Source organism: Panthera uncia (genome assembly GCF_023721935.1).
Source record: "Panthera uncia isolate 11264 chromosome D3 unlocalized genomic scaffold, Puncia_PCG_1.0 HiC_scaffold_8, whole genome shotgun sequence".
Taxonomy (NCBI): domain Eukaryota; kingdom Metazoa; phylum Chordata; class Mammalia; order Carnivora; family Felidae; genus Panthera; species Panthera uncia.
In genome coordinates, this window is record NW_026057586.1 from 45,205,931 (window position 1) to 45,221,626 (window position 15,696).

General features: G+C 38.5%; 1 protein-coding gene across 2 annotated transcripts in view; it reads right to left on the reverse strand.

Annotated features, from left to right (window-relative positions):
* PSMA8 (proteasome 20S subunit alpha 8) overlaps positions 1–7,259 on the reverse strand; it is a 62,040-nt gene extending 54,781 nt beyond the window's left edge. For both annotated transcript variants that reach the window (XR_007455416.1, XM_049620321.1), the window contains exon 1: positions 7,080–7,259. Coding sequence is in view for 1 of the 2 variants with exons in the window: in XM_049620321.1 (XP_049476278.1) it covers positions 7,080–7,181 (102 nt within the window). In the remaining variant the exon portion in view is untranslated. The remainder of the gene's footprint in view (positions 1–7,079) is intronic.
* Positions 7,260–15,696: the final 8,437 nt, after the last annotated feature.

The window sequence follows — 15,696 nt, forward strand, 5'->3', positions numbered from 1 at the left end:
AGGATGTGTAGAAGCTGGATTACTCTTACACTGTTGGTGAGGATGTAAAATGATACAGCTACTCTGGGAAACAATTTGGCAGTTTCTTATAAAACCAAACATGCAATTTCCATATAATCTAGTAATTGCACAGTTGGAGATTTATACCAGAGACATAAAAACTTATATTAACACAAAAAACTGCTGTAAATGTTCATAGCATATCTATAAATAACAGCTCCAAACTGTAAACGACCCAAATATTTTTCAACAAGTGAATAAACACTGTGGTACATCCATACCATGGAATACAACTGAGCAATAAAATGTTGACATATGCGACAACTTAGATCAAGGGGAAAAAGGGGAAACAAGCAAATCCCAAAAGATTTCATATTATAGAATAGCATTTACATAATGAAAAAGTGAAATGAAAAAATTTTAGAAACGGAGGGCAGATGACTGCTGCCAAGGATGAGGGCTATGGATACAAGGGTGTGTAGGGCAGGCAGGGTAAGGAGGTGAGTGTGGTTATATAAGAGCATCATGAGGAATCCTTGTGGAGTTGGAACTATTCAGAATCTTGACTGTATTGGGGAGGCTGGGTGGCTCAGTTGGTTAAGCATCTAACCCTTGGTTTCAGCTCAGGTCATGATCTCACGGTTTATCAGATTGAGCCCCACATTGGGCTCTGTGCTGACAGTGGAGAGCCTGCTTGGGATTCTCTTTCTCTACCCCTCTTCCCCCCCGCCAACCCCGCCCTGCCTCTCTCTCAGAAAAAAAAAAAAAAAAAAAAAGAATCTTGACTGTGGATATAAGAAAGTTCACAGGCAATAAAATCTGATACAACTTAATATACACACAAATGCATACAAGTGATACCAGAAATCTGAATAAAATAGGTGGCTTTTATCAATGTCAACAACCTGGTTATGATATTGAGCTATAGTTTTGCAAATGCTACCATTGGCAGAAAATGAGCAAAGTACACAAGGAATCCCTATGTATTCTTTCTTTCTTTCCTTCCTTTTTTTCCTTTTTAGGTTAATTTATTTAAGTAATCTCTCCACCTAACATGTGGCTCGGACTCATGACCCCAAGATTAAGAGCTGCATGCTCTACTAACTGAGTCAGCCAGGTGCCCCCAAATCCCTGTGTATTATTTCTTACAACTGCATGTGAATATACAATTATCTCAATAAAAAATTCAATTAAAATCACTCCATTGGAAAGAGGGAAAAGTTGGGGAAAGATAAAACAGGTTGGTAAAATGTTGATAACTGTTGGAGCTGGGTAATGGGTATACAGAGGTTCATTATGATATTCCCTTTATATCTTTGTGTGTTCCAAATATTCAAGAATAAAAAGTTAAAAAAATAAATAAAATAAACATAAAAACAAACAAACCTTGAATTTCTCTACAGGCTTTATTCTCACCAGCAATTTAAACAAATGCTAAAGTCTCTCTTAAAATCTTAAAGACCACTTAATTTCATTCCCACCTCTCTCTCAACCCCTTCAAACCCAAATAGTGTCATCATCCCTCAGCTGATGGCAACATGGTTTCTACCCCCGACTCCTCTCAGAGTTTAGCCAGGGTGGATTACACACAAATCATTAAGGTCCCTCATGGTTGTAGATTATCCTCTACATAGCGCATTAGTCTACAGTCTATACTTCATCTTCTCGAGTGAAGACAGAACTCAAGAATACTCATTCGCTTGACCTTCAACATCGCTTGACTTTCAACATACATGTTAAGTAGGGGACAGAAGTAATGCCCTTCAAAATTACTATCTCTAGCGCAGATCAATCTCCTGAGTTCCAAACAGAGACTCATGCCTCAGTCTCTGTGGGTCAGGAATCTGGACACAGTTTACCTTCTGACTTAGGGTCTCTCACAAGCCTGTGATCAAGTTTGTCCTCCAGGGCTGTACTCATCTCAAGGCTCATAGGGGAGGCTCCATTTCCACACTCACTCACATGGTTGTTAGCAAGATTCAGTTCCCCAGGGATCGTAGGGCTACAGATTTCAGTTCCTTACTGTGTTTTGAACAGAAGCTTCTCTCAATTCCTTGCTACATAGGACAACTCAAAATGGCAACTGCATGCTAGAAGAACAAGCAAGTGAAAGTGAAAGAGGATGCTCAAGACCTAAGTCACCATCTCTTTGTAACTTACCCTCTGAAGTGACATCCCATCACTTTTGCCTATCCTATTCCCTAGAAGAGAGTTACTAGATTCAGCCCACACCCAAGGGAAGAAGATTACACAAGGGCATGAACATCTGAAAGTGGGGATCACTGGAGGCCATTTTAGAGGTTGCCTACTATAGTTCCATAAGCATTTCAACCTCAACAAGTCCCAAACCTCAATGGTTCAAACTTCAGTCAAGTTTCATATTCCTTAAGAAAATGGCAGGGCCATTTACCCAGAGGCTAAATCCAGAAACAGAGGTGCCATCTTTGACTCCTCCCTCTTCAGTACCTCCTTCTCTCCTCTTCCTCTCCCCCAATACTACCCAAATAATAATCAAATTGTATCAACTATGCCACTAAAGTTTCTCTAAAATCTGCCTTATTCCCATTTATGCCCCAACCCTAGTGAAAACTATCATATTTCATCTGGATTACTTCATAGCCTCCTTTGTGGTTTCCCTGCTTCCAGTCTTGATATCATCCAATCCACTGACCACATTAAAGTCTGAGAAATCTTTGAAAAATAAAAACATGAAAAAAAAAAAAAGAAAATCTGAATGTGTCATTCCTCTACTTAAAAACTTGAACTAGTAAGGACCATTTCTCACTAAGCAAACTGAGACAGCACAGAACTGGACCTGGAACCATAAGATGTAGGGACTGTAATATTTACTCTTTACATATCAGCCTTTTGCTTTCTTAATGCACAGAAACTTTCTCTGTTACAGAAAAAGAAAGATGGCCACTGGCAATCTTGGACACACGTCCCAACAGTTGTCCCAGAGTAAAAAAGCTACCTCTATTTCTAGCGTTAAAAAAGTCCTAAGGATGGACTTACATTGGCTAGATTTGAGTCACATGCTTATCACTGTGTACAGGAGGATAGAGACTATGAATGAATCTATGTGAGTCGTGTGAGTGCCTCTGTGGTTGGACAAACGCAGTCTGTTACTAGAAGGAGAGATCAGTAATAATCCAGAGAATGACAATAGCCACATTAAAATCTTTCAAGGCCTCTTACTTTCTTAAAGTCATTCTATGATCCAGCCCTTCTTTCTAGTTTTATCTCTCTCTCTCTCTGCATCTCTCTTTTTTTTTTTTTTTTACATTGCTTCAGTGATCTGGAATGCCTTCCAATTCATAGAACATAGTTGTCTTTTGCTGCTTGGTCTTCCACATGCTATTTCCTTTGTCTAAAATACCCCTCCCCCTCCCCACCTTTTAACGTGGCTACCGTTCATCTTTCAGGTGCTTACTTAAATATCACCTCCTCAGGAGAATCTCCCTAACATCTAGAGTTCCCATACTGTACCATATTCTCCCCATTATAATACTCATTTAGGCCTAGTTAGGACCATTCACTTAATCATCTAATGTTCCTGCAAGATAGTAAACTCTCTAAGAACAGGGATTTTACTCATTGTGAAACCCCAGAACCCAGCACCATGTTTGGCATATGTAAGTGCTCAACAAAAATGAATGTGCTAGAAGAACCACGGACAAAAGTGAAGGGAAAAGAGAAAGCAAAGGGAGAGTAAATAATAATAGCAACCATTTATTAAATAGCTGCTGTGAACCAGACACTGTGCAAGATGCTTAACATGTATTATTACCTCATTTAACTCACATCAACTCTATGAAGCAGGCGCTAGTTTGCCGCCTGTTTTACTATTAAAGAAACTGCAGTTTAGAGAAGTTGGTTGCCTTACCTGATGCATACTTGCCTTCCAAATTCATGATAGTGATAGCCAATTAATATTCAAATATTTATCGAACAAATTTCATGGTACAATGCAAAGAGCAGAGGTTTTGGAAGTAGAAAAAATTAGGTGTGAATATGGGCTCCATCATTTTCTAGCTGAGTACCTTCAGGAAGCTATCACAGCCATGAATCAGTTTCCACACATAAAAAAAGGGAGTTAAATACTGTCCTTAACGTTACAAAATATGCATAAAATACTTGGTACAAAAGAAATATTACTTAAACGCTTACTTCTTACCTAGCCCCCTCACTGTAGTATATCATGTGGTATATATATAAATACAAGAGGAATTAGGCTACCTAGCTTCTTAAAGATCCTACTATCCAGTTGGTGTAAGAAGCCTATTAAATAGGCCTGAAATTAAAGTGAATATGAGGCCATGGGCCACCTGGGTAGCTCAGTCGGTCGGGCGTCTGACTCTTGATTTTGGCTCAGGTCATGATCTTGGGGTTCATGAGATCGAGCCCTGCATCAGGCTCTGAGCTGACATCGCAAAACCTGCTTGGGTTTCTCTCTCTCCCTCTCTCTCTGCTTCTCTCCTGCGTGTCCTCTCTCTCAAAATAAATAAACATTTAAAAAATTTAACAATAAAGTGAATATGAGGCCAAATAGTTGGTACAGATTATAAATTCCGGAAAAGAATAAGAGCCATGATGGCTGGAGTGGATCAGAGAAGGCTTCATCAAGGAGAAGCAATGTGAGGAGATTCCCAAAGGATAAATAAGAGGGAGTGTGGCAGAAATAAAGGTGTTTTCTCCTCCATCCACCTACGAGGGCACAAACACATATGATGAGTAAACCAATGAAGCTGCCCCTTTAATTAAAGAGGGTTGATAAGGATTATGGAAGAATTTGATGGCCAGAATGTGAAGCTAAGATTTGAAAAAGTAGGAAACGTGGAGCCAGTAACAGTTCGGGGTCAGAGAAAGGACAGTGTAAAGAATGGTAATAAATCTTACCTTTTTCATGGGAATACTGTAAAGGATTCATGACTTTTTTTCCTAAGAAGAAAGGTATTACCTCTCCAAGATGTTATTCAAACATGTTTTTCATTTATAAAAAAAGGAACTAAAGCAAAAAGAAAACAGGCCTCTTGCCTCATTTCATGCTATAAGATAATCAATAAGAAGGAAGTGGAGGCCAAGACTCTAAATGTGGTCCCCATAACTTCCTGTATTACTAAATAATACTGCATCCACATGCTGGTCAAAACTGGTCAGCCCTGGCTTATTTATAAGTTCTCACAGCAACTACTGTTTACAGACAGAGTATTTTGTGGCGTATTTTAATAAATGCCATTATAAACTTTACCCCCCATAAAAGGTCATAGCACCCTCAAGGAAACGCAATGAACAACTCCATGCAAAGATGCAAATTATAATTTCAGAATCCTGAGACGAAACTGTCTCATCCTTCCAATGTATCTTTAAAAATGCCCACTATAGGTATTTTTATATCTTTACCCTTTTACAGCTCATTACAAAGGAACTATCAATCAGTTCTATAGCATTCTTAAAACATTTTAAATGAGCCAATGTGGCTTCTTATTACACCCCAGTCTTCTACCATTACTTCCTTTATTTTAGGCTCTAAAACTTGGGCATTATTTTCTAACCATATGCTTCATGCCTTGTTGGGGATTACATAACTTTTTGTTTTTATCAAAATGGTACCCTTTTGGTTTAAGCTACATCAGGCTTTTCTTAAATTTACAATTCTAAAAAAATTACTTATAAAACAGAAACAAAACTAGAGGGCCCAATTAAATAGAAAAATACTTTAAAAATGATAAGATTCTTTCTAGTGTTATTTTTTTTTTTACCACTTTACATTTGATAGATTTATAATAAAAGTGAATTATTTCCTTCCATAACTAAATTGCTTTGGAAAGTGAGGGAAAATACAGACACTGCTACACTTAGAAATGCACTGTGTGGTCTCATAGCTAGTGTCTCAATTTCCAAAATACAAAACAAACATGCTCATGAAATTTGAGAGATTAAAAAAAAATTGGATCCTTCTGATTCATAGGTTAGGACTTAGAAGATTCGGGATAATAGATCTTTGGTTACCAGGGCAATGTTGTTCTTTTTAATTTTTATAAATCACTAATATTATTAAATATAATTAAAACTTGGCAGGAATAGTACTGCTACCCTGAGCATTTAAAAGTTTTTCAGAAATGTGGATACATAAATATAATGTAGGGTATAATCTCTCAAGGAATTCCAGCATTATTTGAACAACAACCAAAAAGTGGCAAAAGATCGGAGTTTCTTGGGGCTTAGAGGCTCTAAAAGGCTGCCAAATATTCAGGTGAAAACTTTAGGACAATTACTTTTAACAGGTGGAAATGTATGATAACTGGCTTGGCGTTTTTGACCAACTTCTCTTTTTTCTTTTCTTTTTTTTTAATTTTTTTTAACGTTTATTTATTTTTGAGACAGAGAGAGACAGAGCATGAACCGGGGAGAGTCAGAGAGAGAGGGAGACACAGAATCGGAAACAGGCTCCAGGCTCTGAGCGGTCAGCACAGAGCCCGACGCGGGGCTCAAACTCACGGACCTCGAGACATTGACCTGAGCCGAAGTCGGACGCTTAACCGACTGAGCCACCCAGGCGCCCCGACCAACTTCTCAATAAGAGATTCAATTTTACTTTAATCGTTCCTATTTCAGGGGCAGGCATGGTCTATTTTTAATGTAATTACTGCTAAACAACAGTACCCACACAAAGTAACTGCTACTTTTCCACGCATCTGTGAATTCCCGCGAAGTGGCTTATGTGCATTCAGGATGGCTGTTACTGGCTGGAAGAAGTCTTTTCTTCTCTTATTGTCAGACACGGCATTCATATTGCTTCTAAAATCAAGGCTTCAACTGACACCCTAGTTTTGGGTCTGGAGCTATGCTTCGAAAGCGGCTGCACACCTATGAAATCTACCTCTTGCTGCCTCTTGCTCAAATTTCAGAAAGGGCATCTCCATCAATTAAAAGAACGCAGCAATTTTCACAAGTGGGAGGCTCTCCTTTCCTGACCCCCCCACACCGGAGCCTTGGGCTGGGGCAGCTGGGTAAGGAAGGCATGACACCGGGCATGGTGGGCAGGGTGGGGGGCGGTGGTGAAGTTGGCTGCTCACCGCTGTGGATCCTTTCTTCACCGCTTCCTGGGCATATTCCACTTGGAAAAGGTGTCCGTCTGGGGAGAAGACAGTGATTGCCCGGTCGTACCGAGACGCCATGGCACAAGCCTACGCCGATTCCTGTGGAGTGGACGACGCTACCACAGGTGAGACGTGCGAAAGAGCCGCCCCCGCTGCCACGTGCCACCCGGAAGTGCTTGTCCGGCCTCAACGTGCCTCCCGGAAGTGTTTGGGCACGCACTTCTTGTCGCCATGGGGAAGCCCTGGCGTGGGGGGGCCAGGTGCCCCTCAGAGGTTCTCCTGCCGGCCTGCCTGGGCACGGCTATGCTTGCGAGTTGGCAGAGTTCCTCTGCTACCCTCGGTGTTTGGTGCAAGCTTCCCAGTTTTCCCAGCACGATGTAGCTCCAGCAGTGGTGTCAGATCACTCCAGTTACAAAGATGACAGCAAAGACTAGAGCTTAACTGAGAGAAATTTGAAGGTCAGATATTTTTATTTTTGCAAACCTGTCAGAGCACCAGGGGTGAGTTAAATCTCAACCTCTTCATTTTAGCTTCAAATTGTAAATTTCATTTCACTTGTCTCTCATATTTTACATCGGTTTAAAGCAAGGAAAGACATGATAATTTTCAAAATAGTGTTTCTTTTTTGCACTAAAGATGATGTGGTATATATATATATACAATGGAGTATTACTTGGCAATAAAAAGAATGAAATCTTGTCATTTGTAACAACTTGCATGGAACTAGAGGGTATTATGCTAAGTGAAATCAGTCAGTCAGAGAGAGGCATATATATGACTTCACTTGTATGTGGAATTTAGGATACAAAACACATGACCATAAGGGAAGGGAAGCAAAAATAATCACAGGGAGGGGGACAAAACATAAGAGACTCTTAAATACAGAGAACAAACTGAGGGTTGCTGGAGGGGTTGTGGGTGAGGGGATGGGCTAAATGTGTAGAGGCATTAAGGAAGACACTTGTTGGGATGAGCACTGGGTGTAATACATAGGGGATGAATCATTGGAATCTACTGAAATTATTATTGCACTATATGCTAACTAACTTGGATGTAAATTAAAAATAAATAAAAATAAATAAATAAAAATTTTAATTTTTGTTTTTCTATTTTAGAGACATTGAGCATGTAGGGGTTGGGCATGGGGGATGGGCATAGGAGAGAGAGAGAGAAACCCAAGCAGGTTCCATGCTCAGCACTGGATACCACCACACTGGGATCATAACCTGAACTACAGTCAAGAGTCCCATGCCCAACCAAGTGAGCCACCCAGGTGCCTGATAGTGTTTCTTTTCATTTTCTGCCTTGTGAACAAAATAGAGTAAATGGGCAGATAATCCACTAAATAGAGCAAATAGTACATCAGACTATTGCTAATGACAGCAATTAAGATAATACTATTTTAATCAAAGAAAAAATTTAAAAGCCGAAAGTACACTGCTTAAGAGATTTCTGCAAATATAACTATAGTAGAAAGTCTGTAAAAAGGCACAACATTTCTGCCTGTGAAACAGCTCTTGTCTTTTTGTCCTCATCTATAAAATGGGAATATTTTTAAAATTTTTTTAAATTTACATCCAAATTAGCATGTAGTGCAACAATGATTTCAGGAGTAGATTCCTTACTGCCCCTTACCCATTTAGCCCATCCCCCCTCCCACAACCCCTCCAGTAACACTCTGTTTGTTCTCCATATTTAAGAGTCCCTTATGTTTTGTCCCTCTCCCTGTTTTTATATTATTTTTGCTTCCCTTCCCTTGTGTTCATCTGTTCCGTGTCTTAAAGTCCTCATATTGAGTGAAGTCATATGATATTTGTCTTTCTCTGACTAATTTTGCTTAGCATAATACCCTCCAGTTCCATCCACGTAGTTGCAAATGGCAAGATTTCATTCTTTTTGATTGCCAAGTAATACTCCAGTGTGTGTGTGTGTGTGTGTGTGTGTGTGTGTGTGTCAATGGATGGATGAATGGATACAGAAGATGTGATGTGTATATATATATATATATATGTATACACACACACACATATATATACATCATATATATATGTATGATATATATCATACATCACATCTTCTATATCCATTCATCTATCCATAGACATTTGGGCTCTTTCCATACTTTGGCTATTGTTGATAGTGCTGCTATAAACAAAGGTGCATGTGCCCCTTTGAAACAGCATACCTGTATCCCTTGGATAAATACCTAGTAGTGCAATTGCTGGGTCATAGGGCAGTTCTTTTGTTAATTTTTTGAGGAGCCTCCATACTGTTTTCCAGAGTAGCTGCATCAGTTTGCATTCCCACCAGCAGTGCAAAAGAGATCCTCTTTCTCAGCATCCTCGCAAACATCTGTTGTTGCCTGAGTTGTTAATGTTAGCCATTCTGACAGATGGGAGGTGGTATCTCATTGTGGTTTTGGTTTGTATTTCCCTGATGATGAGTGATGTTGAGCATTTTTCATGTGTCATTTGGCCCTCTGGATGTCTTCTTTGGAGAAGTGTCTATTCACGTCTTTTGCCCATTTCTTCACTGGATTATTTGTTTTTTGGGTGTTGAGTTTGATCAGTTCTTTATAGATTTTGGATACTAACCTTTTATCTGATATGCAAATATCAGATATCTGATACTGCAAATATCTTCTCCCATTCCATCAGTTGCCTTTTAGTTTTGCTGATTGTTTCCTTTGCTGTGCAGAAGCTTTTTATTTTGATGAGGTCCCAATCATTCATTTTTGCCTTGGTTTCCTTTACCTTCAGAGGCCTGTTGAGTAAGAAGTTGCTGCAGCCAAGATCAAAGAGATTTTTGCCTGATTTCTCCTCAAGGATTCTGGTGGCTTCCTGTCTTACATTTAGGTTTTTCACCCATTTTGAGTTTATTTTTGTGTATGGTATAAGAAGGTGGTCCAGGTTCATTTTTCTGCATGTCACTGTCCAGTTTTCCCAGCACCACTTGCTGAAGAGATTGTTTTTATTCCATTGGATATTCTTTCCTGCTTTGTCAAAGATTAGTTGGCCATATGTTTGTGGGTCTATTTCTGGGTTCTCTATTCTGTTCCATTGATCTGAGTGTCTGTCGTTGTGCCAGTATATAAAATGAGAATATTTAAAATCAGTAGTAAAGTGTTATTCTCAGGTTTAAATGTGTTTGTAGGCAGAAGTAATTTATAATGGTATCTGGTAGGTAGTAACAGCCAGGTAAGCTTATTTATTATTATTACTTTCCATGTATTGTTTAATGTATGTTGTTTTCCGCTGTGGAATATCTTAAGTTTGGTGAAACCAACCTTAACTAAAAGAAGACAAAAGAGGGGCACCTGGGTTGCTCAATCCGTTGAGCCTTCGACTCTGATCGCGCGATTCTTGAGTTTGAACCCCACATCAGGCTCGCTGCTGTCAGCCTGTCAGTGCAGAGCCTGCTTTGGATCCTCTGCCCCCTCCCACTTGCTTGCCCTCTCTCAAAAAAAAAAAAAAAGAAATGTTAAAAAAATATATAAGAAAAAAGAATAACTACCTATAAAGAGGAAAACTCAATATCCTTAATTCCAAATACTTAATTCAGAATTTTAGTTGACTACTAAAAACAATTTTTATTTACGCCTCATCTTCTTTCTTTCTTTATTTTTTTTTTACTTTTTTAAAAATTTATTTTAAGAGAGAGTATGTGAGTGGGGAAGGGTCAGAGAGAGAGAGAAACCCAAGCAGGCCCCATGCTGTTAGTGTGGGGACCAGCCCAATGCAGGGCTGGAACTCACAAAATGTGAGATCATGACCTGAACTGAAACTAAGAGTCAGACACTTAACCGATTGAGCCACCCAAGCGCCCCCATCTTTTTTGTTTAATATTAGAAACTATTGAAAAGCTTGGTGCTTCTGAAAAACAAATGAACAAAGACACCAGTAATTCTAACCAACTTTTCAAGAATTTCTGAAGTTTTACAATGAATGTTATGTTAAACCAACATTTACAAGAAGCTTTTATATAAGAAGTGTTTTAGTGTTTTGTTACATAACTGTAATTTTTTATTTTGAAATATAGATCACAGGAAATTTCAAAAATGTGCAGAGGGTCCCCTGTACCCTTCCCCCACTTTTCCTCAATGGTAATATTATACATTCCTATAGTACATTAACAAAACCAGGAAATGACATTGGTAAATATCTACAGAGTTTATTCAGATCTTGCCAGGTTACATATATTCATTTGTGTATGTGTGTGTAGTTATTTGCAATTTATCATGTATAGATTGGTATAACCTCTGCCACAATCAAGATACACAACTGTTCCATGACTATAAAGATTCCTTGTGTTGCCCACTAACAGTCACACCCATCTCTCCATGCTCCCAACCGTTGGAAACCACGAATCTGTTCTTAATCTCTATAATTTTGTCATTTTAAAAATTTTACATAGGGGTGCCTGGGTGGCTCAGTCGGTTGAGTGTTGAACTTTAGCTCAGGTCATGATCTCGCAGTTGATGAGTTCAAGCCCCGCGTGGGGCTCTGTGCTTACAGCTCAGAGCCTGGAGCCTGCTTTGGATTCTGTGTCTCCCTCTTTCTCTGCCCCTCCCCTGCTCATACTCTGTTTCTCTCTGTCTCAAAAATAAATATAAACATTAAAAAATATTTAAAAAAAATTTTTACATGAATGGAATCATACAGTATGTAAATTTTTAAGTAACTTTTTAAAATAATTATTTATTTTTGAGAGAGAGAGAGAGAGAAAACGAGTGGGGGAGGAGCAGAGACAGAGGGAGACAGAATCTGAAGCAGGCTCCAGGCTCTGAGCTGTCAGCACAGAGCCAGATGCATGGCTCAAACTCACCAGCCCTGAGATCATGACCTGAGCTGAAGTCTCACGGTTAACTGACTGAGCCACCCAGATGCCCCTTAAGTAACTTAATTTTAAGATAATTATAGATTCACAGGAAGTTACAATCATGGTAACAAGAGTCCCTTGTACCTTTCACTTAGTTTACTCAGTTTGTTACATCTTACATACAAGAACCAGGAAATTGACATCAATGGAAAATATGTGTATAGCTTTCATTGAAACACATCTCGAAAGTGTTATAGTGTATTATAGATATATTTCAGAAATGAGATAACATTTAAATTTTGACAAGGATTACTTTACACATTCAGGACTCACACTGACACTACAACTTAACAGTGTGACTTTGGGTAGGCATATTTCACTTCCCTAGAATCTACTTTCCTGAGCTGTAAAAGGAGGATAATAATGCGGACTTCAAAAGGTTGGGAAGGGCAGGTGAAATAATGTATTAGTATAAGAAGGCATTACCTAACACAGATAACCACTTGAAAAATGCTAACTGTTGTTATTAATTATTGAGCCAACTAAAAAGTTAAGATTATTCTGTAAGAGGGAAATTAGGAAGAGTAAAAATGTAACACGAGCCCACTTATATATATTTTAAATGTATGTACAACAATATTTCTACGTCTATAGAGAAAAGAGGGAAGGGACATACATCAAGTTGACAAGAGTGATTTTCTTTGCAGGAGTCCAGGGATTGGAAAGAGTTGAGCCATGGTGAGAAGAGAGAAGTTACTGTTCTAAAGTTTGTATTTTAAAATGTTTAAAGCGAGCATAACTGCAAGCAGCAGTTTAATGCCTAGAGACTTCCAACAATGGCAGTCTTGATGAATTGATCCAGATCTCCTATGGAGAACAACTAGAAATAATGGACACATTTTTTCAAATATATAATCTGACTCCAAATAGCTAACAAGGAATGAAGAGTTATGGTGCAAAGATTCAGAAGAGAAGGAAAACTCACAGGGATAAGCCTAGCATTTTCCCCTTAAGGTATTTGTCTATTCCTAAAGCTTAGGTGATTAGTGAAGCAGGCTTTTGGTAGACAAAAATTGGAGTTCAAAGCCTGTCAAAGTATAGGGGTCATGGTAAACACCTAAGTTTTTGTTTGGGACCCAAAGGACCATGACTCAGAAGTAAGGATGAACCAAAAATAGACCTTTTCTCACAAGGACTAACACTAAGTTTTGCATCATCTCAGTTAATGATTGGAATAAGGCAGTTGATGAGGAGAGCAAAGGAAAGAGAAATGTAGCTAAAATTAAGTGTTACAACTTGGAGCCCACTGATAATTACCTGAGACATGAAGAGTGTGACATTCCTCAAGGAACTCATGGCTGCTTTAATGATGATGTTTTATTACAGACTAAAAGCAACCTTATCTTAACAATAGGACCCTCCAAGGTCCTGAAGACCTTGCTTTCAACATGCACAAATTCCTTAGGGACTTATGTTACCCCCCCCCCCCCCCCAACCCCCACTAACTCTTCAGAATATAAGCATTCACTCTTCATAATCCCAGTGCAGCTCTTTCTGCCCACAGGTCCTGTCCCTGAAGTATAATAAAAGCACCTTTTTGCACCAAAAATGCCTCAAGAATTCTTTCTTGATCATTCACTTGGCAGCCCCACATCAGCAGTGTTTCTCAAACTGTGGTCCACAGATCTTTGGAAGTACCCAAAAACCTTTCAAGGGATTTACAATGTGAAAACTGTAGTGATCATCTTAGAACAGTATTTATCCTTTCATTGTATGAATATTTACGTTTGCAGTACAAAAGAAATGGGTACAATTGCTGGAGCCTTAGTATGAATCAAGACAATAGCACCAGACTATACTAGTATACATTGTATTCAACTTTACCACTAAGCAGTCATTTGAAAAAATGCCAGTTTCATTTAGGAATGTCATTGAATAAGGGGGCGCCTGGGTGGCCCTGTCGGTCAGGCGTCCAGCTTCGGCTCAGGTCATGATCTCATGGTTCATGAATTCAAGCCCCGCGTTGGGCTCTGTGCTGACAGTTCAGAGCCTGGAGCCTGCTAGATCTTTGTCTCCCTCTTTCTGTCCCTCCACCGCTCGTGCTCCGTCTCTTTCTCTCTCTCTCAAAAATAAATAAACATTAACAAAAATTTTAAAAAGAATGTCATTGAAGAAGCAATAAATTACTAATTTTATCAAATCTTGAGTCATGAGTACTTATATTTTTAATGTACAGAATGGGAAGTACACATAAGGTACTTCTACTACCTTCAAAGCAAGGTGGTTAGTTTGAGAAAAAGCACTTTAAAAAAATTTTTTTAATGTCTATTTACTTTTGAGAGAGAGACAAAGTATCAATGGGGGCAGGGCAGAGAGAGGGAGACACAGAATCTGAAGCAGGCTTCAGGCTCTGAGCTGTCAGCACAGAGCCTAATGTGAGGCTCAAACTTGCAAACTGTGAGATCATGACCTGAGCTGAACAAACTCGGATGCATTACAACTGAGCCAACCCGGTGCCCTAAGAAAAAGCACTTTTGTAAATCTCTGAGTTGCTAGCTGACCCAGCCCCCTTTCTCATGGAACATCATTTATATCTAAAGAGAGACTGACACACTGTGGTTATTCAGAGTTAGATATTTGGGCAGATATTTCTGAAAGTGAACAAAATTTGTCACTTCAAGAAAAAGAACGCATACTATGTGTTTCCAAAGATAAAAGTCAAGTTTTTAAAGCAAAAATTAGAATTTTTAAAAGTTTATTTATTTTGAGAGAGAAAGAGAGTGTGTGTGTGAGCAGAAGGGGAGAGAGAGAGAGAGAAAGAGAGAGCGAGTGAGAGAGAGAATCCCAAGCAGGCTCCGTGCTATCAGCACAGAGCCCAATGTGGGGCTTGATCTCATGAACCATGAGATCATGATCTGAACCAAATCAAGTTGGAAGCTCAACTAACTGAGCCACCCAGGTGCCCCAAGAACTATTAATGAAGAACCTATTGGAAACTGTAGAAATGACAACTACGTTGATTGAGATTAAGTGCTCAAAAATTGGACTGAAAATGAGACCTAGTTGAAGAGAGAAGTAGGGAATTAGAAGATAGTTTTTTATATATATATATATTATATATATAATATATATATTTTATATAATATTATATAATATATATAATATATATATTATATATATAATATATATATATATATAATTTCCATATCAAAGCAGAGAGAGATAAAAAGAGAACACTGAAAAATAATCTAAAACATGGTATGTTGAAAAAACTGAATGTATGTATAGCTAGAGTACCAGATAATAGGAGGTAAAAAAAACAGGGCAGAAACAACATATGAAGATATTTTGTTTAGAAATTTTCAAACTGGCCAAAGAATCAAGCCACAGATTTAAGAAAAACTATTAACAATAAGCAGGATAAATAAAAGAAATTCACACTTAGAAAAAACACAATAAATCTGCTGTAAACCAAAGACACTGAGAAAACCTTAAAAATATCTAAAGAAAAACATAGGTATATTACAAAAAAGAAGATAACACTATCAGCTGACTTCTATACCAACATGGAATGTTACTTTCAACATGCTAAAAGAAAATCCCTATAAAGCTGGTATGATAATATATTTCTAGTGAAAATAACCTTTAAAATTGAAGGCAAAATTAAGGGTTTTTTTTTCATGCAAAACCAGAAAGGATTAGTCACTAGCAAACACTCACTGAGGGAAATACTGAAGAATGTTCTTTAGACAGAAGAAAATTATCGTAAATGGAA